This window comes from Mirounga angustirostris, unplaced genomic scaffold (assembly GCF_029215605.1).
Source record: "Mirounga angustirostris isolate CCGP_5_RB_7025 unplaced genomic scaffold, mMirAng1.0.hap1 SCAF_6, whole genome shotgun sequence".
In the NCBI taxonomy this organism is placed as follows: domain Eukaryota; kingdom Metazoa; phylum Chordata; class Mammalia; order Carnivora; family Phocidae; genus Mirounga; species Mirounga angustirostris.
In genome coordinates, this window is record NW_026991714.1 from 25,264,192 (window position 1) to 25,291,585 (window position 27,394).

Genomic DNA, 27,394 nt, shown 5'->3' on the forward strand with positions numbered 1-27,394 from the left:
GCTGAGCAGGGAGCCCAATGCGGGGCTCGATCCCAGGACCCTGGGATCATGACCTGAGCCGAAGGCAGATGCTTAACTTAACGACTGAGTCACCCAGGCACCCCCAGTGTAAAGCATTTTTAAATGAATGAATATTTCCCTTTGCCTTGCTCCACCTCCTTCCAACACTTCATAAATTCCTCTACCTCTTGAGGGAGCCACTCAACCCTACAAGGCTTCTTTGATGAAGAGGTAAAAACTTTCCAGAACCACATTTCTGGGATCCAGTGAAGGTTTAACTAACTGAAGACAGGTGAACTCAGAACCCCTGGAACAGCTCTCCACTAGCCCTCCCACTTCACTCGGGTCTGCCTCCATCCCACTCCATTCCCCTTTTCCCCCTTATGGTCTGAAAGAAGCGGTCAAGTGACTTCACAGATTTTGGCTTGAGAGATGCAAATTAGTCAGGATGGAGAAAATACTTCGGTGACCTCTAGTACTGTCCGATTGCCCCTCGATAACAGAGAAAACAGTCCAGTAGAATGACAACAGGTGGCTCTAACCAGGACAGAGTGCCGCTCAGAGGCAAGAGCAGTTCCAGACCCCGGTAGCACCGACCAGCCAAGCAGCCTCCTCTGATGTCTCCTATTCCCCGAGCCTGTCCCTCTGGGGCCCAGGTGGGCGGGGCTCCTTTGACACCTTTCCCAGACTCGGCTGGCGTGGGGGGTGGGGGAATCGGGGCCGGAGGCCCGGGCGAGCCAATGCGGGCGGCCCTGCCGGCGAGCAGACCAATGGGCGCGTGGGGGCGTGGCCAGGGCCTCGGGCTCCGAGCGTTTATAACAACTTGGAACGCGGCGACTTGCCGCGCGCTGTTGTGCGGCTGCGGGTTCCCCGCGCGGGTGCGGGTCGTGTACCCCCGGCTCTAGCTCTGCTCTCCCCGCGCAGCCGGCTCCCCCTCCGCCCTCGCCCGCCTCCTGCCCGCCATGGAGCCTTTGGCTTTCCCCCGGCGCCCCGGCCCAGCTCCCTCGGCCGCCCCCGCCCTGACCGCCGAGCTTGCCCGGCCGCTGACCGACGGGCTCATCAAGTCGCCCAAGCCCCAGATGAAGAAGCAGGCGGTGAAGCGGCACCACCACAAGCACAACCTGCGCCACCGCTACGAGTTCCTCGAGACCCTGGGCAAGGGCACCTACGGGAAGGTGAAGAAGGCGCGGGAGAGCTCGGGGCGCTTGGTGAGTGCGATTCCCTCTCGCCGCGCTGCTCGGGGCGGGGCGGGCGCGGGGCTTGGCCGCGGACGGTGAGGGATGCAGGCCGCGCCGGGGGCTAGTGCCGTCCTCGGTGGAGTGGCCCGCATTCAGTCTTCGCGCGCGCGCGCGCGTGCGGGGGGGGGGGGGCCGGGGGGGCGGGCATTGGACCTGAGAACCCCAACACTAGCCAGCATGCGATGACTGCCCAGTTAGTGAGGCGGACGGCTGGTGCAGGGTGCATAAAAGATGCATAGTGTCCTGTCTTGAGAAGACTCCCTACAGAAGATGAGACTTAGGTTGAATTTTGCTTGGAGCGTACTATCCGAAAGAGTGGAATGGGAAGAGGAAGTAGAAGGTGCCTGATCTTAGTATGAGTTTAGTAAATGAGCGTGTGCTTGGATGAATGTGTGAGGTCCAGTTCCTCAACTCAGTTCTTATTATCTGGCAGCCCAGCCTACATGGGGATCTGCACTGGGGTGGGATGGGGTGGAGATGGGCTTGACACTTAGGTCGTTTCTGGCTCTAAAATTGACTCCAAGTTTCATTAGGATGGGTTTTTTATTCTGGGAAATGTGAAACCAGGCTCTGGTGCAAAGTCTACTGTGTCCCAGGATACCTTTGGGTTTTCAGCCTTTTCAGAAAGATGTCCAGTTAATGTGGGGTCAGAGGACATAGGTAGTAGTAGTAGTGATAGTAGTAGTAATCTGTGAGAACTCGAGCAATTTATTTTATCATTATACTCGGTTTCACCTTCTACAAAACTGAAAAAAAAAAAAAAAACCAAAAACCACAGCCTCCCTCCCAAGCTGCTATGAAGATTGAATGAGCTACAAATGTGAATTTAATTGATCCTGATACACAGAAGCTGCAGTAAGAACCCATATTTATATCTGGAAAGGCAAATCCTGAAAGGGTAGCGAGTTTGCCAAAAGTTAGTTAACAAATATGTGTTTAACGTGCATAGGAATCACCTGGGGTGCTTCTTTTGAAATACTTATTCTCTGGTTCCACATCCAGAGGATTTTATTCCAAAGTCTAGGATGGGGCCAGATAACCTGCATTTTTTTTTTAAAGATTTTATTTATTTATTTGACAGAGAGATAGCGAGAGTAGGAACACAAGCATGGGGAGTGGGAGAGGGAGAAGCAGACTTCCTGCCGAGCAGGGAGCTCCATGCGGAGCTCGATCCCAGGACCCCAGGATCATGACCTGAGCTGAAGGCAGACACTTAACGACTGAGCCACCCAGGTGCCCCCTGCATTTTTTTTTTTAAAGATTTTATTTATTTATTTGAAAGAGAGAGAGTGAGAGAGCACAAGCAGGGGGAGCAGCAGAGGGAGAGGGAGAAGCAGGCTCCCCACTGAGCAGGGAGCCAGATGCCATGTGGGGCTCCATCCCAGGACCCTGGGATCATGATCTTAGCCAAAGGCAGACACTTAACCAACTGAGCCACCCAGGAGCACCCCCCCACCACCACCACCTACATTTTAACAAGCTTTTTAGGGCAGGTGGTCTAGGGACTGTTTTGCAAAATTCCGTTGGGTGCTGGTTATGAGACGTGCATGTGTATTTGTGTGTCCATGGTTTACCCTATGGGCTGTGGGACCGGTGGCCTTCCCAGATTGTTTGCTTTCGCAGTCAGTAACTGGTTTGAAATTCAAGAAGTCATTTCATTGGTGAAGGAGAGTGGGTGCTGGAGAAAGGGAGTGGATTATGGCCTCATCAATAGGGCCGAGTATGTTTTTCCTCCTAAGGCCTGGCACTGTCCCCAGTTGCCTGCTGCCAGGTTACAGCTATTGGGCAATCGTGTACTTCCTGGCTTTCCTTTCTTTCTCTTTCTCTAAAGTGTGAGGGCCCAGTGAGGCTCCAGGCTTGAGACCACTGGGCTCAGGCTTTGTCAGGGGCTTAGCTGCAAAATAGCATGTGCCTCTTGCTGGAGGACAGACTGGGTTGGGGGACTGGGGTGGCCCAGGAACTGGGAAATTGAGATTGAAGTTGAGATCCCATCAGACTCTTGACCTGGAGCACTGTGTGTGTGTGTGTGTGTGTGTGTGTGTGTGAGAGAGAGAGAGAGAGAGAGAGAGAGAGAGAGATCTCATTGATTCTGGAATGAGATAAACCAGCTTTCAGTTTTCAAACCTCAGTGGCTGTAGGCAGGGATTCCAGCTCTTATTACATCAGAACAGAGAGAATTCAGAAGGTACTCCCTGGCCTCCTGCCTCTCACTGTGTGCAGGGAGCTAAGGTCAGTAGGCATGGGGCCACCCTGATCCACAGACCACCCTGTATTTCTGCAGGGAACTTGCTCAGGGTCTCCGTCCTGCTTGGAGAGTAGCTGCCTGGGGGCTAATGGTTTCTCAGTTCTGGAGAGGACTCCTCTTCCTCACCCCACCCCCACTCCGGCCTCTTCACTGTCCTCCTTTAAGAGAGGCTGACCTGGTGCCTCAGGATCTCCTGTGAGGGAGAGGGACATGAAAATGGCCCATGACATCCCTCAAAATGAACTGAGGTTGTTGGTGGGGGCTAGATTCAGAGGAAAGCCTGCTGGCTGGCTCCCATCCCAATATTCTCTCTACCTGTCTAGCATTTTTCCCTTTCCCAGCCTACCTAGATGAGATTATCAGGGGCCAGATGGGACTGCCCAAAGGGAGGGGCAAGTGGGCAGGACTAATGGCTACTCCAGGAGGGCATCAAAGGAAAAACAAATATTTGCTCTGGATCTTCTCATCTCTGAGTACATTCCTGGTATCCAAATGACATTTCCTCCTGTGACTCTCCCAGCTCCCCTGACTGCCCCTCCCCCCAAAAGAAAAACACCTGCTGGGGTCCCTGGAATGGTAGAATCCACCAAAGTCTTTGGGATGATCTGCATGGCTGTCTTCTCTCCAAGGGGTGCCATGAGGAACATTAGGGGACTCCAAGTGGCTAGTGATCTGGGACAGGGATGCTTCTGTGTCTTATATATGTTGGACTGCTGCATGGGATGTCAAAACGTTTGAAAATGACCCAGATGGTCTGACCCCTGCATTGACAGATGGGGAAACTGAGGCCCAGAGAGAGGATGGGACTTGTCCTGTGGCTGGTTAGTGGCATGTCTGCAACGCAGGCTCCTGACTTGACCACCCCAGGCCATGGATGACCAATACTGAGTCTTGGACGGGGAGTTGGCCTTGAGCTGAGCCCGGGCTTGCCTCTGTGTGCTTTGTCATTCCAACAGTGAGCACAAGCCGCCTTTCCCAGAACTCCAGGCAGTGCTGAGGGTGGGAAGAGTCCCTGGGAATGAACTCCCACCCCTACATGTGCTGACTATGTTGAGGGATCCTGGATGAGTGAACTACACGACATTCCTGGGTTTGACCTCGTCAAGGAGGCTGTGTAGCTCAGAGTCAGACCGTAGGTGTTCCAGTTCAGACTCTCTTGCTTACCAGCCCTGTGACCTCTGTGTATCTCCGTTTCCTCCTCTGTCAGTGAAGGAATCGGACCGCAGAGTGGGCGTTGTAATACTTCCTACCTCGTGGGGTTCTCAGAGGATGACGTAAGATCATATCTGTAAAGTGCTCAGCATAGGAGCTCACACACACAGCGTTTATCCCAGCAAGGCTAGTTTTGACTCTCTCCTGGGGTACCCATCCTGGGTCTGTGCTGCCCTGAGCAAGAGAATGGGTTGTGCTGTGCTTCTCTAAGCCAAACCGCTTTGGTCTTTGCTTTGTTCAAAGTCCTAGTCTCTCCTTCGGCCCCTGCTCCAGAGAAGGGCTCCGCCTGGCTGGCCACCAAAGTCCTCTTCTGCGTGACGCTGCCCTCCCAGCCCTGACTACACCTGCCTGCTCAGCAGCAGGGAGGGAGGCTCCGGCTGTAGGCGACTCTTGTCCTTGGGCTGTGGCCAAACCACACAAGAGGGCCGGGCAGGGAAGCGCCTTGCCCAGCAACCTGGCAGAGTGGGCAGAGGGTGGCAAGGAGGGGGCGGGCACAACATGGGACTTAGGGGAGGTGGCTCAGGCTCCCCTCATTCCCGGAGCCCATTCCTGCTCCCTGCCTGAATCTCTGGCAGGCTTGGTGGGATGGTGAGCCACCCCCAGACCCATTCCCACTCTGCCCAGGCTAGCCCAGGCCAGCCTAACCTCTCCTCCGTTATCTAAATGGGTCATCTTCCAGCTCCTTGCCCTGCCTTCCAGACGGCAGGTGCTCCGTGAAAGGCCAGAGAGGAGTCAAGGATCTTGGCTCCAACTCCTGGTGTTAGCTATGACCGGAGATGCCCAGCTTGCACCCTGTCTCCTGGGACCTGAAACCAGCACCTCTAGATCTTCTTTTTCTAAGACCTGATCTGAGTTCCTGCAGAGGAGGAAGCATCTAACCAATTGAGCCCCCAACACCCATCTCCCCGGTGTGTTTGTGGATCTCTAAGAGGGATGGGGTGCCTGGTGGTACTGCACGGCCTGGCCCAAGGCAGGGGGTGAGCCCTTCCCTTCTCCAAGGGTGGGAGGCAGGGAGCCCGAGGCAGGGCAAGGCACCTGCAAGGAACTTTCGTCTTCTGAGATGGCAGCTTCTGCAGGCAACACCGTTCCATCCTGATTGTGCATTGGTGTGTCAGGAAAACTTGGCAGTCAGTGGACCTTTCTGGACTTTAGCGTTTGCCATTTGCAAAAGGGGATGGGGGATTAGTCCTGCTGTCTTTGCAAAATGGGCCAGCATCCATAGGACTTTTGCCCCAGCAGGTTAACACGGACATAGCACAGGGTCTCCGAACAAGCCCATTCCAACAATCCTTGGCCAGCACCTTCCTGGCGGAGTAGCCAGTGACCCACTTCTGAAGATGCTCAGCAGAAAATGCTAGAGTTTGAAAGGGAGCTTAGAGGTCCTGATGTACACATTCATGAATGGTTCCTTTCTTTCTGGCCTTTGCCCAAACCTTTCTCTCTGCCTATAATGCCCTATATGCCCCTTCCCAGCCTACCCCCTTTGGCTTAAAGATCTAAGATGAAGTTTTCTCCCAGAGGTGGTTTTCCCTGCTCCCCCAGGCAAAGAAAGCTCTCATCAGCACTCCTGGAGTCCCTGGGCGGGCAGGGACCACAACTGTCCTATTCATTACAGTAGATTTAGTTGCCAGTTCTCCCACGGGACTGAGGGCCTTGGTGCAGGGACTATCCATTTTTTGTCTAAGTCTCCAACACCTAGCATAGCACCAGGCACATAGTAGGTGTTCAGCAGATGTTTGAAGAATAAATACCCTTCCATTTTTCAGATGAGGACATTAAAACTAGCCACACCAGTTAACCACATCATTTCAGTGGCTTGTCTTGAGTTGCATGGTTCCATAGGGACCAATAAGAATCAGATACCTGGGCTCTTGACCCCCCCCCCCACTCCACTGACCTGGCATTCACACTTATATTATCACATAATTGTTGCACCTGGATGTCCCGCCCCACTGAGTAGGGTGGCCATATAACATATCACCTTAACGCGGGTACTTTTACTTTGGAGAGTAAAAGGGGTTCTATTTTTTTTTTAAATTAGGGTGAGCTTTTTTTTTTTAAAGATTTTATTTATTTTAGAGATAGAGAGTGAGAGAGCACAAGAGTCGGGGGAGGGACAGAGGGAGAGGGAGAGAGAATCTCAGGCAGACTCCCTGTGAGCACAGAGCTGGAGACGGGGCTCCATCTCACAACCTGGTGATCATGACCTGAGTCGGAATCAAGAATTGGACTCTAAATGAACTGAGCCACCCTGGCGCCCCTAAAAGGGCTCTATTAATAATTATACCAGGATGAACCAGGATTGTCTCTAGGCATGTGGCCTTCCTACCTCTGGGAGATCCACTCAGCAATTGTTCTTGGCTCTGGTTAGTATATTTTAATTCTTTGAGAATGGATGCTCAACTAACTTACATATGAGAACAAAGGTCTCTCAAATTCATCCTGTAACTGAAGTTGGTTCCACCCATACATGGGAAGAAGGGCAGAAAATCTTATCTGGGTGTTCATCCTGTCAGTCAGGGGATCAGCCCAGTGACTTAGCCAATAACTACTTATTTGTGATTTGTGTTCACCAGTAAACCGTTGTTGAATGCTTTCTGTATGCTGAGCACATTCTAGGCCTGAGCTGTTTCTATATCTCCTTTACTATGACAGACTAGCCAGCAGATGGTACGGGGCCTGTCCTATGGGGCAGGAATAGGTTGGGAACAGTGGCCCAGGCCCCCCAGGGCAGTGACACATCGTTCTTCTTGTATGTCACCTGCTTGGAGACTAGTGGAGGCCTGATGACATTACTTGTTTCCTTCATAGGAAGTGCCAGCCAGCTGTGGCCTCCTAGGACCTAATGTGGATAACTTGAGGTGGGGAGGCTGTCCGGGTGGAGGAGGCGCCTTGACCTAGCCCCCTGAGGCCAGAACATGAGCTAGCAGGAAGATGGAGCCGTTCACTGAGGATTAACAATCTTCACGTGGAATCATAGGCTTCATAGTTGAAAGAAATGGATCTCAGGGTTCAACATTTATACTCTCTACAGACCCAGGGACTCCTAGCCCTGCTCGGATCCTCTTTTTTGGAACCTCATTTCTTTTAGGACTCGTCTTTGTGAGACCTCTCCCCCTAAGCCTGTGATGATTCATCTCCTTGCTGTATAGGCTTGTGTGTATACAGTTGTAACATGCCTAGTTTTTGCATATATGTGCATCTTAAGCCCTAACTATTTCTGTTTCATTATCTAGATATGTGATTTATATATGGCCTTTTTTTTTTTTTTTACTACGTATTAACACAATGTTTATGGCCCTTTATCTGAAGAGCTCATAGGACTTTATCTATTGTCTGATTTTTAAAACAAAGAATTTTAGAAAAGAACGAGTCCATAAAATCCCCCCCTCAGGGAGAGAAAGGGGTGTGGAGAGAGGGGTGCGCAGGATTGATGCTGCAAGTTGAATCCTCCTCGTTGCAGGAGGATTCAAGCCCCTTCCTCCCCATCCCCATCCCCCTGTCCGATTCTACGCCCGGGATTTTTCCGCTTAGCTCATCAGGGTGGTTTGGAGCGCAAGGGCAGGGGGCGGGGGCAGTCGGTGAAGAAAGCCCCTGAGGGGCGCCCCGTCCCGCGCCGTCCCCTGCAGCTGCACCGTGGGCCTCTCCCGCGTCTTGGGGAGGAGGCTCCATGGTGACAGGTCCCTCCCGCTGCCATTGTCCTCCCTGACCTGCTCCGGGAGAGCACAAGAGCTGGGCCTCCCCTCTTTCAAGGATGCAGCTCCAGGGGAGGAGCGGGGCGGAGGGCACGCCATCCCTGGGCCGTTGCCGGGGCGACCGGGCTGGCCATTGTGCGCGGCTCCCCTTACGGGATTAAGGCTGTTCCGCATTCTTGTCCGATGGGGAGCGCAGGCCTGCTCGGCGCGGTCCCCGGTCCCCGCCAGCCGGAAGCCATTGTCCGCCTCCAGAGCCTTGTGAAAGGGGGGATTAGAGGCCCCTCCCCTGGAGCTGTGGTTTCCTTTCTCCCCCGTCTCCTTCTGAACCTTGAGGGGAGGCAAACCCTCCTGGGGCTTTGAATGCGAAGCAGTTTCCCTCAGTCTGGGCCTTCAGATTTTGTCACAAGGCGGCCGCCTCCCCTGAAGAGGACGTCTTGAGTTTACCATTCGTGTCCTTGGACGGGACTCGTCAGGAACTGACCGGCCCTGTGGCACCCCACCTGGCCCCCCGCCCAGCACCTCGGGGCCCCCCCCACCCCGCATTTGTAGGGCTGGTCCCCGGCCTCAGAGCGGGAAAGCACCTTTCGCGGCCTCCCTCGGCCTGTTGTTGCACAGAAAAGGCAACGGAGGCTCTGAGAGGGGGTGGGACTTGCTCCTAGGGACAGTGACCCCAGGCCCCCTGACTGTCCCCCAGGCCGCGTTTTCCGCAGGCGGGGAAGGCTTCTTGTCACTCTCCTCTTTCTGCCCCCGTGGCTGCTCAGTGGGACAGGGCAGAGAAAGCAGGGGCTCCTCGGGCTCTAAGAGTTCTGCTTCCTGGCCTGGCATCTTGGCACTTCTTTCATTTCCTGTTGCCTCACCCCACCCTTCCTGAACCCACCGCACTTGCCAGCCCCCGGGCTAGATCCTTATATGGTATTTGCACCTTTGCCGAGAAGACAGCAAAGCCCAGGGGACGCTCACTGTCTGGTTGGTTGTTTGTTGCTAGGAGAGGGACATTCCTTACCGAGACTGAGGGGACTGGTGTGGGGGTTTTTTTCATATATTTTTTTGTGGTTAAAAATATATATAACATATAATTTACCATTTTAAGCATTTTAAAGGTACAATTCAGTGACCTATTAGGTACATTCACAATGTTATGCAAACATCCGCACTACCCATTTCCAGGATCTTTTCATCACCCCACACAGAAGCTCTGTACCCATGAAACAATAGCACCCCCCACCTCCATCCATCCCCACCACCACCCTGGGAATCGCTGTTCTACTTTCTGCACCATGCTTTTGCCTATTCTGGTTACCTCCTATACGGAAAATCCGACAGGGGCACCTGGGTGGCTCAGGTCATGATCCCAGGGGGCTCCCTGGTCAGCGGGGAGTCTGCTTCTCCCTCTGCCCTTCCCGCTCGCTCGTTGTGCTCCCCTCCTTCTCTCTCTCTCTCTCTCTCTCTTTCTAATAAATAAATAAATAAAATCTTTAGGAAAAAAGAATCGTCCGAGGGGTGGGAGGATGGGTTAGCCTGGTGATGGGTATTGAGGAGGGCACATTCTGCATGGAGCACTGGGTGTTATGCACAAACAATGAATCATGGAACACTACATCTAAAACTAATGATGTAATGTATGGGGATTAACATAAGAATAAAAAATTAAAAAAAAAAAAAGAATCGTCCATCTGTACTTGTGTGTCTGGCTTCTTTCACTTAGCATAATGTTTTCAAAGTTCATTCCTGTTTGTGCCGGTTAGTCACTGCCCGACCTTGAGCAGGTCTTTTAACCTCCCCGGGTCCCAGTTTTCTCCCCTACCAGTGAGGGCGATGGAACTTTCTGGGCCTACCTCTCAGGACGGCTGGAAGGGGCCCATGTGTTAGTAACAATGTGACAGATGCTCGTTCAGCGCCTCCTGTGTGCCCAGCACCATGTGTGGTGTCAGGGATCCAGGGCTGAGCAAAACCAGGCCAACCCTTGTCCTCGTGGTGTCGTATATGGTACGTTTGCTTTGTAAGTCATAAAGCATTGGCCGTATAAATGCAGGTTGTACCTTCCTTGTTCATCTGTGGACTCTGAATAAGGTCACCGGCCCGTGCTCCTTCCTGCCGTGTGGACTGCGCCTAACCCAGGTGCTCCAGAGAAGGTGCTCTCCAGCCTCTCTGTCACCTACCCTGGGGCGGGGTGGAATGGTTTCTCTGGGTGCACGACACCGAGGACGTCGTAACAGCTGCAGGCGGCCAGGGTCAGAGCTCCCAGGGTATCCTTAGGGCAGCCTTTACCTGCCAGACCTTTCTCCTCAGTCTCCTGCATTCTCTGTTCCCAGGTGGCCATCAAGTCCATCCGGAAAGACAAAATCAAAGACGAGAAAGACCTGATGCACATTCGGCGAGAGATTGAGATCATGTCGTCACTCAACCACCCCCACATCATTGCCATCCATGAAGGTACAGAGGCAGGGCATTCGAAGCTGTGTGTGTGTGTGTGTTTGCGCACGCGCGCGCACGCAGTCAGAACAGAGAACACAAAGAAGTGAAAAAGACACAGGCTTTAGAGTTGGACAAAAGGTGGATTTGAAACCCAGCTGTAGGACTTCGGGCAACTAATTTAATTAGGCTCTGGGTAGGGCCTCAGTTCCTCGTTTGTAAAACGGGACAATCCCACCTACATCACAGGGGAGCTGCAAAGATCAAATTAAATGTCACTGAGTATTCACTCATGGGAGGAACTCAACGGACTGTAGGCTTTCTTGTTGTCATTGTTAGGTTTTCCATAATGGAACACTACCTCCCCAACCCAGTGAGATCCTTAGCATTCTGGGGGAGGCTGGAACACACATAGACCTGTACCTGTCTCAGGTGCGTGGAGGTTATTCTTCACCCGTCCCAAGAGCCAGGCCTCCTACAGTCTGACCTGGACTCTGAATCATTCCTGCCATGGGGCTGGCTCCCACCTTTCCTCATCTTTCTTAGCCTCCTCTTGCTCTGACATCAGTGTTGGCTTTCCACCCCATCTGCTCTGTTCCCTGTGACCCAGACAACCAAGTGAGCAAGAGAGGGTGACAAGGGAAAGAGGGGGAGCATGCTCCCACACATGCCTGTCTGCTTCCAGCCTTTACATAATATCAGTTAGATGGAAAACCAGGGGTAGCAGTAGCAGCAAGAGGGAGGGAAGGAGGCCTGTGGCTTTGACCTCCATCTGAATATTCCTGGTGGGAAGTCAGGGAGAAGTCTTTCCTTGGTTCTGTCCATAGGAAGACTAAGGGCGTGTCCACTTAGCCACACGGAGCCCAGGCAAGTGGCTGAGAAGGCTAATTATGGCTCTCTGTATTTCCCCCAGGGAAGAGTGGGTAGATGACAGAGTATTGGTTAAGCCAGCTTGAGCTTGGTGATTGGGCAGAGAGAGAGAGAAAGTGTGAATTCTCCCCTACACCCATACCTCCAGCTACATCTGGGAACTGAGTCTTGAAGCTTAGGATGTGGATTCTCCTGCCCCTCAGATTCCACGATTGTAGGGAGGGGTGTCCCCAGCCTGCCATAGTCTTCACGAGATACGGACTCGGGGGAAGCTCCAGTTTTAGGAACATAGCAGCTCTCCAGAATGTACCCTGGCTAGCTCTTGACCTCCAGTTTCACGGCACAAAGGTTGCATGCACCCCTACAGACATCTGGAGGACCACGGGAGTAGGGTCTCACCTGGGTACCTCCCAGGAGACGGGGCCACCATGTGTCAGGACCACTTGCCCGTGTGGGAGAGGAAAAGAGCACAGTTCTCCCAGCCATGTATCCAATCGCCTGGCACCCGGGATTCCTCGGGCAGAAGCCTCCTCTCTCTGCTCCTTCCCCCAGGCTAGACAGCAGTAGTTCTGGGGCTGGCTTAGCAAGCCAGACTCCTAGGACTCGTTTGACACAGAGATGTAACGTCACAGACATACATGCTCTGACCACACCTAGCCAGTTTGATGAACCAGTCCTTCCCTTCACTTCTAGGCAGCTCGAGCTAGGACAAAGCCTGAGTGGCACATGAGCTGGGATGGGCTCATTGCCAGGAAGTCAAAGATGCTGAGGGTACAAGATCTCTAGCTCAGTCTTCCATGGTACTGTAGAGTTTACAAACCACATTCATGTACCTTTGTCCCTCTTCGGATCCTTGAGGCAAACATTATCATGGGCATTCTTTTTCAGGTTTACGCACGAGGATGCTGATCATAAATATAACAGTAGGCACCATTTATCGTGTGCTTGCTTATATGTCAGACCCCATGCCGGCTTGCTCAGCCAGCCCCAGAGCTATCCCTGACTTCTCTCTATGTCTTCCCCAGCCCTGTGAGGTTACCATTATATCCCACTCTTCAGATGGGGAAATTGAGGCACACTGGTTGGATAATTTGCCAAGGTCGCCCGGCTAGTCAGTGATGGGGCCAGGATGCAAACCCCAAACCTGAATTCTTACTGATGTATCTGGATGAGATTTGCCCACCATCCCAAGGTACAAAGTACCAGATTCTGAGCCAGAGGACTTGACTTAGTCTCATCCCTTGATGTCCTTGCTTTCCTGGGAATCTGCAGGCTGGTTTTAAGAATCCTCAAAAGCCTGGGGTGCCTGGGGGGCTCAGTAGGTTAAAGGTCGGACTCTTGATTTTGGTTCAGGTCATGATCTCAGGGCCATGGGATCGAGTCCCGTGTCAGGCTCTGCGCTCAGCACGGAGTCTGCTTGTCCCTCTCCCTCTGCTCCTCCCCTTGCTCTTTCTCTTTCTTAGATAGATAGATAGATAGATAGATAGATAGATAGATAGATAGATAGATAAATGGAAAGAATCCTCAAAAGCCCGAACTTGCAAAGAGAGGGAGGATAAGCCAGTTCCCTTGGCCTCACCTCGTGGCTCCTTCAGCAGCCCTGTTCCTGCCCTTACTCGCCCCCGTCCCATCCCGTGAGCAGATATCCCTGCAGGAAGGTCCTGTCTAGTTTGGGGGCGGGGGGGGAACGTGTGACCCCCCGGGGGGGGCAGCGCACTCTGGAAGGGCCTGACAGTCCCACCTTGCTCTGCCCCAGTGTTTGAGAACGGCAGCAAGATTGTGATCGTCATGGAGTACGCCAGCCGGGGCGACCTGTACGACTACGTCAGCGAGCGGCAGCGGCTCAGCGAGCACGAGGCCCGCCATTTCTTCCGACAGATCGTCTCGGCCGTGCATTACTGTCACCAGGTGAGCCCCCCGCTGCGCGCCCCCCATCCCGAGGGGCGGTCCCTGGGGCTCTGGGACTGGCTTGCCCCGGACAGATCCACAACCTGCCCAGGGTCCCACAGGGAGACTGAGGCAGAGGCAAACTTCTGTCTGGACTCTGGGGCCTGGGGATGTTGGCGTCTCTCGCTGTGGCCCCAAGGGGTGGAAGGGTCTGTGATCCATCATACTCCGTTCCGATGAGATGGGTGTCCCCAGCCTACGCATACTCCCCCACCGTGGCCCCCTTTGTGTTGACCTCACTTTCCAGACGAGGCCTTCATGTCCTCCTGTCCTCCTTGGGGACCTCCCCCTGACCCTCTTTCCTCCCTCCCTCTTTCAGAATGGGGTTGTCCACCGGGATCTCAAGTTGGAGAACATCCTCTTAGATGCCAATGGAAATATTAAGGTGAGCCCACTTCTTTGCTTCCCACAGCTCCCTACCCCATCCCAGCCTTTCTGCCCTGTTTCCTCGTCAAGTGTCTATCTCTAAGCACTTAAGGGATTCTAGAAGCTCAGATTTAGATGTTGGTACCAGTAGGGACCTCAGCCATCATCCTTTCCAGTACCTCGTTTTATGGATGAAGACCTGAGGCTTCAAGATAAGGGGTGACTGACCCGAGGTCCCATGGCAAGGGAGTGGTTGCGTCGGGGCTAGAACCAAGGTCTGCCGATTCCCCAGCCAGGGCTCTTGACGTAACCGGCTGATAGGAGCCTAGATCTAGGGTCAGCTTTTGCATGCAATCTTGGGCCTGGCAGGGAGAGAGGGCCATGGCCTCAGTTCTCCCCACCTGCCTGCACGCATACACACACATATTAATCTGCTGCCGTTCGGTAGCCCTTTTGGCACTTTCCTCCATAGACCAAGCACCCCGGCACCAGCTTTCTGCCTCCTGCAGCTGCTGAATTCCCGCGCCTCAATAGTTAAGCTGAGGTCTGAGAGGTGCTGATGGCATAAACTCAGATCTCAGGGCTGGAAGGGGGAAATGGCAAGGGCTGGCCCCTGCAGGTGCCTGGGAGGTCTCCAACCCTGCACTAGAATACTCCTCAGAATCTTCCTGAACCCAACACACAGTCCCTTCCCTGCAGTGGCCCTTGAACCCATGCCCTGAAGTACCCTGGCACTGAGTTTATTCCCCTTATCCAGCCAATTCCCGGAGCAGGTGGGGCTTTCTTTGATGCTAAGCAGGGGGAGGGGAGGCAGAGCCAGGAAACTCACATAACCAGACAGGCACGAACTTTCCCATCCGAACCAATCATCTGCCTCTTTATGGGCTTCAAATGGTAACTGCTTGATAAGAGGCCAATAAAACCATAAATGAAGGGGCTAGAGTTTCATAAAGAGCCCCTCCCCACCCTGGGCACCCATGATGCTCTGCTGGGTGTGAAGAGGTGGGGAGCAGCAGGGCATTGGCCTCTGCTTCTATCTGAGGATAGCTGGGGGAAAGGGTCTCTCTGGGGAAGGAGAAGATGGGCCTGGGGCCTCTCAAGCCCTCGGTATCAGATGGCTCAGGGAATCCTGCAAGAAGATTCTCTCTTCTGGGCTCTAACCACAGCCCTGATCTTTGTTCTGACTTCACCCTTGCTTCTTACTGTACTGGTGTGACCCCAGGTTCCTGCCACTACATTCCTGCCCAGCTATGGGCAGAGAGGAGCCCTTTGCTAGGAAGGGCCGGCCAACCCTTGCACGGTAATCACTAATGGGGCTGGCTGGCCTCGGAGAGCCATGGCGTTGGCATGAGCAGTCAATTCTCTCCCTACAACGGGTAGACCCTTCCTTCAGTCACTAAGTGTCGGTTGAGTCCCATCCTTGGGTCACACCTGTGCTAAGAGCTGCAGGAGAGGTGGGGGCAGAAGGAGGTGAGCACGGGGAACATGCTGACACGGTAATAGGAGGAGGGAGACTGATGAGCAGGACTACCGCCAGCCACTGGAAACGGTGGGGCTTTGTGGGAAAAGGAGGTCTCAGGGGAGGTGGGCTTGCCGGGTCAGGAGGATGTTTATAGGCAGGAGAGTGCATCCCTGGAGTGGGGGTCCAGCATCAGCAAAGGGGCCAGGGGAACAGGGAGGACCCCGGAGCCTCCACACACTGAGGCATTCTTCACTGACACAACATCCACAAGGTGCTCTCTTGCAGGGCCTGAGCTGTGTTGTCCGTGCCGTGGGGGGCAGGGGTCCCGGCACCCTTTCCTCCTGCGAAGGCCTGGATTTCCCTGGGATCTGGAGAAGGGTGGGCCGAGAGCTGCAGAACAATCCAGGCCTTGGCATGACCCCCGCCTGTGTTTGACCCACTCCTGCAGATCGCGGACTTTGGGCTCTCCAACCTCTACCACCAGGGCAAGTTCCTGCAGACGTTCTGCGGGAGCCCCCTGTACGCCTCCCCCGAGATCGTCAACGGGAAGCCCTACACGGGCCCGGAGGTGAGTGTCTGCTCTCCACCCGCAGCCTGCCTCCACCACTGACGGTGCCTCTAGATTGTCTGAGAGAGGTGGGCTGGCTTTCCAGTTCTTCCCCTCTTCAGAGCACAAAACTCCACCCCCACCCTTCACACAAAAGTCGGGACTTGTCAGGTCCTAGCAGGAGCAGCAAAACTGGGCCGAGAACTTAAGTCTGCTGACCCCCCAGTCTGGTTTTGTGCCCCCTCACCTTCCTAGTTGCTGTTCTCTTTCCTGGCCCCCGGCTAGGCTCCCTGAGAGCTGGGCTCTCTCACCACCACCCCATCCTGCCCAGAAGGGATGACCTCACCACTGCTCTCGCTGGTGGCCGCCCCTCCTACCTGCAGGGGATGGACAACACCTGTCCTCCTGAACCTCAGTCCCTCTACAGCGTCACCCTCTTTGCTTCTGGGTCCCAGAGGGAGGTGGTCCTCAGATGCCCCGACCCCCTGAGTTCTCCAGCATGTACCCCTTTCTTCTCTGGTGTTGCTGGATGACCTCCAGCCTGTAGCATTCAGGCATCCTCGCTGACCCTCTCTCTCTTTCTCTCTCGCTCCCTAGGTGGACAGCTGGTCCTTGGGTGTCCTTCTATACATCCTGGTGCATGGCACCATGCCCTTTGACGGGCAGGACCATAAGACGCTGGTGAGACAGATCAGCAACGGGTCCTACCGGGAGCCACCTAAACCCTCCGGTGAGTGAGAGGTGCAGGTGTCCTCCAGGCCCGTGTGTCCTCCCCTTGTTCCTGAGGTGGGCACCAGCCAGGAGCAGGGAAGTGAAGAGGCCCACCCCCCACCTGCTGTCCTCTCTCTGCCTCCAGGGTCTGTGACTCCCAGAGGGAAAGTGCATCCCTTCTCTCTGGTATGGGCATGCTGCTTCATACTTGGGAAGTGCTTCTGATGGTTTAACTTGGATCCTCTTTGCTGCAGTCACCTCATTCCCGACTGCTCTAGGGCTCGTCCTTAGAAGTCTCTTTGTCCTTTCACATCTGGTGGAGAGGGCAGGAAGAAAGGTGTCCGAACCTTGGTTTACTCTTGAGCACAGCCCTTCCCCTTAGGGTTGCATTTCCAGGAAGAAACACCGAAGTAGAGCAAGGCTAAAGAAGGGGCCCTGGTCCTGAGGGGCCGAGGCAAGGAAGAAGAAATGGGCAGTCAATCCCAGAAAGCTGGAGGCTATGGGGAGCTGGCCGGGCTGTGGCATCTGCGTGCCCAGGTGGGACTAGACGCATCTGACACAGGGGTGCACAGTCTTAGCACAGATCGGGGTGAACCGGTGAGAGGGGCTGCAGGGTGCCCATTCCTGTGGCTGCCAGTCTGAAGCCCCCGTCTTCTGTCTTCCAGATGCCTGTGGCCTGATCCGGTGGCTATTAATGGTGAACCCCACCCGCCGAGCCACCCTGGAGGATGTGGCCAGTCACTGGTGGGTCAACTGGGGCTACGCCACCCGTGTGGGGGAGCAGGAAGCTCTGCACGACGGAGGGCGCCCTGGCAGCGACTCTGGCCGGGCCTCCATGGCAGACTGGCTCCGGCGGTCCTCCCGCCCTCTCCTGGAGAACGGGGCCAAGGTCTGCAGCTTCTTCAAGCAGCACGCGTCCGGCAGCGGCAGCATCGCCCCAGGCCTGGAGCGCCAGCATTCACTGAAGAAGTCCCGCAAGGAGAACGACATGGCCCAGTCTCTCCAGGGGGACCCGGTAGACGACCCCTCCGTTCGCCCTGCCAGGGGCAACCTCAAGCTGCCCAAGGGCATTCTCAAGAAGAAGGCACTGCCGTCGTTGGAAGCGGCGAGGGAAGACCCTGAGCCCAGCCCAGGCCCCGCAGACCCAGGACAGGCTGGCCCCCTGCTCCCCAAGAAGGGCATCCTCAAGAAGTCGCGGCAGCGGGAATCTGGCTACTACTCCTCCCCTGAACCCAGTGAGTCTGGGGAGCTCCTGGATGCAGGGGACGTGTTTGTGGGTGGGGGCTCTGAGGAGCAGAAGCCCCCCCAAACCTCAGGGCTGCCCCTCCATCGCAAAGGCATCCTCAAACACAATGGCAAGTTCTCCTGCACGGCCCTGGAGCTCCCAACCCCCACCACCTTCGGCTCCTTGGACGAACTGGCCTCCCCTCACCCTCTGGCCCGGGCCAGCCGCCCCTCAGGGGCTATGAGTGAGGACAGCATCCTGTCCTCTGAGTCATTCGACCAGCTGGACTTACCTGAACGGCTCCCCGAGCCCCTGCTGCGGGGCTGTGTGTCTGTGGACAACCTCATGGGGCTTGAGGAGCCCCCCGCAGAGGGCCCTGGAAGCAGGGGCCTGAGGCGCTGGTGGCAGGACCCCTTGGGGGATAGCTGCTTTTCCCTGACGGACTGCCAGGAGGTGACAGAGGCCTACCGACAGGCACTGGGGGTCTGCTCCAAGCTCAGCTGAGGGTGGGAAGGGGAGGGTGGGCACTGCCCTGCCCTGGGCAGGTTCTAAAATGCAGCTGGCTGCACCCCGAGGGGAGACTGCCACATCCCCCACTCCCAAGACTAGCCCCCTGGCCAGGAGTTGAGCCCTAGGGAGGGCTGGATGGGAAGTGGGCAAGTAAAGCACGTCAAGGGAGGGTTCAGGTCTTCAGCCCTGGGGAACAGAGAAGACAGTAGAGGGGAAAAGCTAGCAGAGAGCAAGGAGGGGAAGGCCTGGGGCCAGTCCAGGTGGCCCCCTTCCTGTTCACACCATAGGGCTACAGGCGTCCGGAAAGAGCACTCAGAGCCTGTCTCCTTTCTTGCACTAAGTTTTGTGCATGGTGACTTCCTGCCAAGGTGGGGATGGAAACTCTCCCTATACAGGTCCCATCCACACCTGCCGCTAAAACTGGAATGTGGCACCCCCTCATGTGCCCGGGGTGTCCTGGGAATGGTCTCCTAGAGGGTACCCGTCCTGATTTATCTCTGCAGTAAGAGAACACAACCTCTATCTCCTCAAAGGTTCTCTCCCCTTTCCCACCCTCCAAACACGGCCCAAGCCTCCGGGAGTCGGAGTCACTGCTAAGAATCTAGAAGACTTGAAAGGGCTCAGGCTGCTGCTATTAGATTTCATCTCATGGGGCCCAGATTCCCCTGGACCCCACCTTGGACCTCGAAGACTCTAAACTTCTCTGACCTCCAAGCTGCTCCTGCTACTGAGAATGGATGTGTTTATTACTCTGGGCTTTCGGGACCCTGGAATGCCCTTATTTATTTTTATGTGTTCAGCTCTGTCTTTTAAAAAAGCTGTTTTCAATAATGTGAATTCTGTGTTCTGGGAAAATCCACTGTGACGTCTAAGTTTTGTGAACAGGGAGATCTTTCTGCAATGATTCCCTACTGATCATGGAGGTGGGCGGGTAATCAATCCACATGTCCCGCTGCACTGTCAGGAGGGCCTCTGGCTCCCTGGCTCCATGCCCTGACTCTGTCTACCTGATGGTCCTTCTTCCTTCCTCTGTGACCGGAAAGGACCACTCCATTAAAAACCAGAACCATGATCGGAAAATAGCCTCTGTTGTTTTGTTGGGGCAGGTGGGGTGCAGGGGTTTGAGCCTCCTCTTAACCCACACTCCCCCTGGGCTGTCACAGGTGGGATCTGGAGCACCTGCTTCATAAAAAAAACAAACCGCAACCACCAAAAAGCCCAGCTCGTAGCTCCCAAAGGCTCCCGTGAGTCAGCCCTCCCGGCTCTGGCCCGTTAAGCAGGTGGGGAGCCCTGGACGGACGTGCCCAGTTTGGCACTAAAGGAGGAGTTGGGTTTGGTGGATTATACAGCCCCGCCCCCACCCTCCCGCATCTCCCACCCCTCCCCCAGCGTTCTCCGTCCCCCGCAGCTTGAAGACACCCCCCTCCGCCTTTATTCGCTCCCTCCAAAGAAATCCCCTTTCCTCCAGTGCTGGGCAGCTGCTACCCCTCTGGCCCCTTGCCGCCCGCCTCCTCCAGGAAGTAAAGAATGCTTGGAATGCCCCCCTCGTCGGCCAGCCCTCTCAGCCCCCTGCGGAGCATTCCCCAAAGCCAGCTCCATTGAGAAACTCCCAGGCTCCGAGGGCCAGGATGAAAGCGAGGATGGGGACAAAGTGCAGGCCGGCAGCCGGCTGGCTCCGGCTTCGAGCGGGCTCCCTCCCCCACGCCCTCCCCGCGGCTGGCAGCCACTGGCCCGGGGACATCCCCAGGCCGGGCCAGCTCCGCAGCCCACCTGTCCTCCTGCTGGCCACCAGTGCCTGCCAGGGCAGAGCATCTGGACCTTTGCTCCTCCTCCCTGCATCTGGGGGGCAGGCACGGTCGCGGGGTGGGGGGAAGAAGTGAGGAGGCCACTAACGGGGCAGAGATGTGAGCGCAAACGAGAAGTTGCGTAGGCTACACCTGGGGTATTGCAGTCGGGTATCTTGGAGGTCTGGAGAAAGAGGGAGGGTCTTTACCCTCAAGAAGCAGAGTTCCGCCGTGGAGCTGGCCGTGCTCACTTATTCATTCAACTCTGGAGTCAAGCCCTATTTGTGTGCTAAGCTCAGTGGAAGACAGCGAATTGCTGCGTACCCAGTGCCGCACTTAAGATCTTAGCCTCAAGGGGCACCTGGGTGGCTCAGTCGATTGAGCGTGGGACTCTCGATCTCAGCTCAGGTCTTCATCTCACCGTCATGAGTTAGAGCCCAGCATCTTTAAAAAAAAAAAAAAAGATCTTGGGGCACCTGGGTGGCTCAGTTGTTAAGCATCTGCCTTCGGCTCAGGTCATGATCCTGGAGTCCTGGGATCGAGTCTGCTTCTCCCTCTCCCACTCCCCCTGCTTGTGCTCCCTGTCTCTCACTGTGTCTCTCTGTCAAATAAATTAAATCTTAAAAAAAAAAAGTTTCTTAAAAAAAGATCTTGTCCTCAAGGTGGTTGCAGACTGGCCGGCAAGCTGGCATGCATAAAAATACATAAAATTCAAAAGAGAGATTGTAGTCAATTCAGGTAATGTTGAAAGGGAGTTTGGATAACCGAAAAGCATTGCATCTTAAGAAATAATAATGGGGCGACCATTTATTAGGTACTTTTAATTTTATTTTATATTTTTAAGATTTTATTTATTTATTTGAGAGAGAGACGGAGAGAGAGCACAAGCCGGGGGTGGGGGGGGGGCAGAGGGAGAAGCAGACTCCCCGAGGAGCAGGGAGCCCGATCCCAGGACCCTGAGATCATGACCTGAGCCGGAGGCAGACACTTAACCAACTGAGCCACCCCGGCGCCCCTTATGAAGTACTTCTACATCAAGCACTTTATATGTGTTATTTAATGCTCATGAGAGTGTCATTAATTTGGTACAATTTTTATCATTCTCATGTTACAGAAGAAGAAATTGAGATGCAAAAACATTAAGTAACTTACCTGGCTAGCAGGTGGAAAAACCAGAACCCAAATCCAGGTCTATGGGATGCCAAATATTAGCAGGGGTGGGGGGAAAGAACTACAAATAGTTACAAATACTTACTGAGCATCTATTGTGCACCAGGCTTTTTTCCAGGCGCAAGGAATTTGGCAATTTCCTCAGCCTGAAATGCCTTCCCCTGGTCTCCACAAGCCCCAAAAGGGAACTGAGAAAAAAAGAGGGTGGGTGGGAGTGGGGAGGGGGGAGAAGCTGAAGTTGGGGGGACAGGATGGGAGAGAGGGGGGAGGCCACAGTGGAGGGAAACTGGCAATGTGGGGGAGGGAGAGGCCACAGCCCGGGCAGCCCTGTCCTATCAGCATATCTGGGAAGGGGGTGGGGTGCGTGGAATTTCTGGGAAGGAGAGAGAACAGAGGTGTTTGGTCCTGAGGTCTTTGTCCTCCTTGGGGTCTGTTTGCTTAGTGTCTTCGAAGTCAGGGGTGGGAGCGCTAGGCAGGAGAGGGGCTGGGCATGGTGGAAGCCTGCTGGGGAAGAATCTAGGTGGGAAGAGAAGGTCTGTTACCCCTGCTCCAAAGAGACCCAGACTCTGGGCTGCGGATTCCACGCAGCGGGGCCCTTCTCCTCACCTGCTAGGGAGCTTCATACCAAAAACATTCCAGAAAGCAGGCTCAGAGAGATGACGCTGGGCCCCCCAGGGCAGAAGGCTGGAGCCTTAGGAATATTTCGTGCCACATCAGCGCTTCCGGAATGTGAATAACCCAGACAACGGACTTGGGGGGGGCAGGGTGGGTGAGGGAGCGAAGTGGGGGGGCAGCTGGGAAACAGGAAGGACCTTCTGAAACCAAGACAAGAAACATCTCCGTCAGAATCCTGTCCCATTCTTGGTCCTTCCCTAGGGCAAGTCCATCCGGACTGTCCCTGAGTAGAAATCCCCTTGCTGGGGAGTACCGGGACTCCTCTGTGTGGAGCGGGGGAAACCCCCCTGGCATGGTAGCCTGTCCCCACCGTCAGGACGACCCCTTGGTTTCTCCTTCAGCCCATCCATTGGGGGCTACCTTGAACCCTCCTGGGTTGGGGGGGAAGCTCATGCGAAGGGAAAATGGCAACCAGGGTGGGCCCAAGACAAAAGATTAGCTGGAGAGCCTGGACATGTTTAGGCAGAAGAGGGCATTTTTAGGCATTATGGGAAACCACATAATAGATGACAGGGATGGTCTTCTGAAAACGTGAATACACTTGTAAGCTCGTGGCTCAGAAAGCAGGACTGAGACCAACGGGTAGGGGCTTCTGAGGCGCAGGATTCAGATAAGGCAATCACCTGCAGAATGTGTTCCTTCATTCCTTCCAGAAGTATTTGCCTCCAGAGTGCCGGCAGCATGCTCTAGGGGATATGTCTGTGAACAAAATTGACAAAAATCTCTACTCTCATGGGGCTGCCATTCTAGTGGAGGTAGATAGACAAAGCAGTAGGTACAATAAAGAAGTAAATTATACTGTATGTTCCCAAGTCCTAAATACTAGGAGAATAGGGTTGGAGTGCAGGGTTGGAGGGAAGAGGGAATCAAATTCTAAATGATCAGAGAAAGCCTCACTGACGAGGTGGCATTTGTACAAAGACCTGGAGGGAGTAACCCTGTGAATATTTGGGGGAACAGTGTTCCCGGGGTAGGGAATAGCCAGTACAAACTGTGAGGCTGGAGCAGAATGAGTAAGGAGAGCGTGGTGGAGATAGGTAAGAGAGGTAAGGAGGAGTGAGGGTGGAGATCACACAGGGCCTTGTGAGCCATTATTCAAACTATGGCTTTTATTCTGAGTGAAATGGGGAGCCAGTGGGAGTTCTGAGCAAAGGGAGGGAATGGCATGATCAGACTTTTTTTTTTAATTTTTTTTTTAAAGTTCCTCTAGCTGTGTGTTGAATATAGCTGGGGGATGGGGTGAGAGACAAAGATTTTTGTCCTGAAGGACTGAAAGGAGGACTTCCGTTAGCTGAGACAAAAAAGGTTACAAGTGGAGGGCTGTGGGGGAAGCGAGGGAGCCCTTGGACCTCAATGCAGATAAGAGGTACAAAGAGTCTAGAATTTGGGAAAGAGCTGTGAGTTGGGTGAGTGATAGGGATTTAGCAGTTATTGCTTGAAGAACTTTCTGCTTTGTGTGCAGACTAGACAATCTGCGGAGTCCCTGAGTTATGAAGATCCTAGGGTTTTATTGAATCGGAGGGCAGGTGTTTCCATAGCCGATCACTCGCCGGAGAGCTTCAAAGTGGGGCAGGTGGCTGGTGCTGAGCCAGGCAGGCAGTTTTGCCTGGTTAGGGTCAGCTTTCTTCTCTTGAAGAGGACCCAAGGCTTTCTCTTAGGGATGGGGAGAAGGTGGGAGAAATGGTCCTTCCTATAGTTGAACCTTCCTGAGACTCGGTTTCCCCATCTGCACAACGAGAGGGCTGTACTAAACACTTCTCAAGGCCGTCCAGCGCTGAAACTTTGGCCCTGCACGTCTTCAAAGGCTTTCACAAAAATGTTAGGAATGTCGCCCTTGGGCCAGGGCCCTGCCTCTGACATTGGCAAAGGGGATGAAAGTCGCCTTGTGCCACCAAGGCTGGGAGAAAGAGCCAGCTCCTCTCTTCCTGTGTTTCGGAACTTCCTGCTTCAGATCATGGGGGAGCTTGAGCACTGCCCACGGAGGGCCAGGGAATCTGCATTTTAACAAGGACCCATACATAAGCTACCACTTACTCATACTCACCTGGAGTAAGTTCTCAACCTTCGGTGTGATTGGAGACACTTGCCAGGCTTGTTAAGACGCAGACTCCCTGGCCCTCCGTGGGCAGTGCTCAAGCTGCCGCCTTTAGAGGGATCTCACACCGCTGGGCATGCGGCTCTCTCTGGAAACAAACCTCTCTCTGTCATTCTGCCTCCTTCTGGCTCTAAAATTCTTCCCTCACTGGAAGCCCCCATCGTTTTAAGTCATCTCTTCCCGGGTCTCTGCAGCCTCCAGTCCTCTCCCCGAGCTCATCTCACTTTCTCGATGAGCTAATCCCACCTTCTCGATGTCACGGTGTCACTGTTTCCCCTCTCCGGGGGCATTTAGGTCAAGCTGGGGGAAATGAGTCATCCTTGGGTGGGGGAGGGGCTTCAAGTCCATAAATGGGCAAAAGCTCTGATTTCAGCCTTCCGTCTCCAGGAAAGGGCCGGTCCCTCCCCTCTGCCATCCTCCTCCCCCAGAGGAATTCCCCAAAGACAAGGAAGGCATGGGGTGGGGAGGCTGGCTTTGACCAGTGGAATTCTAGAAACAGCAGAGCTTTTTAGGGAGATAGGTTCCAGGCTGACTCAGCTTCCCTGATAAACAGACACTGCCGGCCAGGATTTTCCCAGCCCAGGAGGCCAAAGCCCCGTTTCCGGGTGGAAGTGTTCAGCTCTGCCTTTGGAGTTGAGGGCCCAGCCAGTACCACCTCCCTAGGGCACTGGGAAGGCCGGGGGGAGGGCTCTGCACTTCGAGGCCTCTAGACTCAGTTACTGTAGCAGGACTGGCCACCTCCCCACCTGGAAGCTGGAGGGGAAGGGTGCCATGACCTTTCACAGCTCCCCAGCCCAGACTCTGAATCACCCTCCTTGCTTGGCCTTCGGTGTCTCTCAGGCTTCCTGATCCCCGGCCGTGGTCACTGCTGTGCCCAAGTAGGTGGGTGCTTGCTTGGCGGCAGCTTCACCCTTGAAGCAGGTCCGCCGCTGGCATGGATCTTGCCTCTGTTAAGGGACACTGCTGGTTCTGCCTCCCACCCCAGTGCCCAGGCCCCTGTGACTGGAAAAGCCACGGGAGAGGCCAGGTGGTGCCTGAGGAGAGCTGGGTGGCCCGCCAACAAGCCTCACCTGGTGGCCAAGTTTGAGTCCTCACCATCCAGGGTCTGGGCCGGCCCTGCTGCAGAAACCTTGCTTACGACAGGCTCAGGAGGCTCAGGGGCAGACTCACAAAGCCCTAGATACAATCAGAATGCCAATTCATTGACTTATAATGAAAAATGTAACTGCTGTGGGGCACCTGGGTGGCTCAGATGGTTAAGCGTCTGCCTTCGGCTCAGGTCATGATGCCAGGGTCCTGGGATCGAGCCCTGCATCGGGCTCCTGGCTCAGCAGGGAGCCTGCTTCTTCCTCTCCCTCTCCCTCTGCCTCTGCCCTTGCTCATGCTGGCTCTCTCTGTGTATCTCTGTGTCTCGAATGAATAAATAAAATCTTAAAAAAAAAAGTAACTGCTGTCAAACCAACCAGATATTTGGGTTTGCTGATGAGCACGTTCACTGTGGGGGGGCCGTTTCACGTAAGGGGAAGCCAAAGTTCAGCAGGAAGGTAACTCCGAGAGCACGGAAGGAGGGCCAGGAATGCTAACGGAATGGCCTTCACGGACTGGCAGGCTGGCCTCTGCCAGGACACCCTTCCCCAGCGCAACTCTGGAGAGAACCCCACACACATCTTTGGTGCCAAAGAGACCATCTCACGGGCTTAGCGCATCCTTTCTTGAGGCAGAGCACATTGCAACTCTTCGGAGAGTCCCTCTCCTAGTTCACACCCCACCAATCATATTGCTGCAGGGCTTAAATGAAACAACTCATCCACTCGCCCTGTAAGCAATACCTCATCAACGAAAACCGAAGGAGTGAGAGTAGGTGCTCAGTAAATGTTTAATAAAGGGTCTCCACCTGCTTTGTGGGCCCCAGCCCCTTATAAAGGGGGATCTGATAGTTAAATCAGTGAAAACCCATCCCCTCATAAACCCATCAACACGTATTGAGAACTTACTATTGTTCTAGGTGCTGTGGAAAATACAGAAGCAATAAAGGGACGGTCCCCTCCCTCAAGGAATTACTATATAATAGAATTGAAGCTATAAACGAACACCTACGGGAAGATCATGAGCAGCACAAGTGGGTGTGCCAAGGGTGTGTGTCTGGCACAGAAAATGTGTAAGATCCTCAAGTCCCACTGGACTTGGTTGTGATGGGACCACTCGTGTGGACGAGGGATAGACGGCTGGCTGTTGGGGTCCTCACTCTTTGGTCACTGGATTCGTCAGTAAAGGGATAAGCCCTGCTGACTGGGGGCTCCAGGTGCCCAGGTCCTGAGGCAGGCTCTCACTTGAGACCACCAGCTGCAATGTGAGAAAGCCACAGCCCATGTTAGACTCACTCCCACCCCATCTAACTGTCACGGGAAACAGGGAGGGTCAGAAGGAGCCAGACACACACCGGGTAGGGACGGGGGATAGAGTTGGTTACCTCCCTCCCTCCCTTGCCGGCCCTGGTTGGGGGTAGGGTGGGGCAGCAAGCGGCAGGCTCATCCATTCTTTTCTCCCTGCCTGGAGGGGTTTACCTTCTTTATTTTTTATTTATTTACTTTAAAGAGCTATTTATTTATTTTAGAGAGAGAGCAAGCAGGGGGAGGGGCAGAGGGAGAGGGGGAGAGAGAATCTGGAGCAGACTTGCTGCCAAGCGCAGAGCCTGATGCCAGGCTCCATCTCACAACGCTGAGATCACAACCTGAGCGGAAATCAAGAGTCGGACACTCAACCAACCGACTGGGCCACCCAGGTGCCCCTGCTTTACCTTCTTTAGATGCCTCTCAGAGCCTCAAGATGAGGCAGAGTTGCAATTCTCTCTCTGTCTCAGCTGAGTCAACTTGGTCCACTTGTGTCCCATACCCTTGGATCAGCATCTCTCTCAGCTGAGTCAACTTGGTCCACTTGTGTCCCATGCCCAGGCCCCTTGGGTCAGCATCTCATTAGACCCGCTTTTCCACCCCTACTGGGGCAATGGGTAAGATCCAGCCTCAGCTTCCTCCCACCCCCACTACTTAGCTCAGAAAGAAGAACCAGCTTGGAATCACATTAAATGATGTGTTCAGTGTCATCCCATCCCCACCCCAAATTAATTTCAGGGGCAAGGGAGCTGGTACTGATCATCACCGAAGTCTCTGGTGTTGCTCTAGAGCCCCAGTTCCCAAAGAGAGGTCCAGGGGACCCCAGGGGTGTTCCCCAAA

General features: G+C 54.4%; 1 protein-coding gene across 2 annotated transcripts; it reads left to right on the forward strand.

The window, feature by feature from the left end:
• Positions 1–824: 824 nt before the first annotated feature.
• Positions 825–19,512, forward strand: NUAK2 (NUAK family kinase 2). 2 transcript variants are annotated; one of them, XM_045876955.3, is made up of 7 exons: positions 825–1,208; positions 10,703–10,823; positions 13,429–13,580; positions 13,939–14,004; positions 15,896–16,015; positions 16,592–16,724; positions 17,371–19,512. In XM_045876955.3, the coding sequence occupies exons 1-7, from the start codon at positions 963–965 to the stop codon at positions 18,432–18,434; spliced, it is 1,902 nt and encodes a 633-aa protein (XP_045732911.1). In that variant the 5' UTR covers positions 825–962; the 3' UTR covers positions 18,435–19,512. The 2 variants fall into 2 exon arrangements, with proteins under 2 accessions (XP_045732911.1, XP_064450002.1); XM_064593932.1 differs by lacking the exon at positions 825–1,208 and adding an exon at positions 1,379–1,578.
• The last annotated feature ends 7,882 nt before the right edge of the window (positions 19,513–27,394 follow it).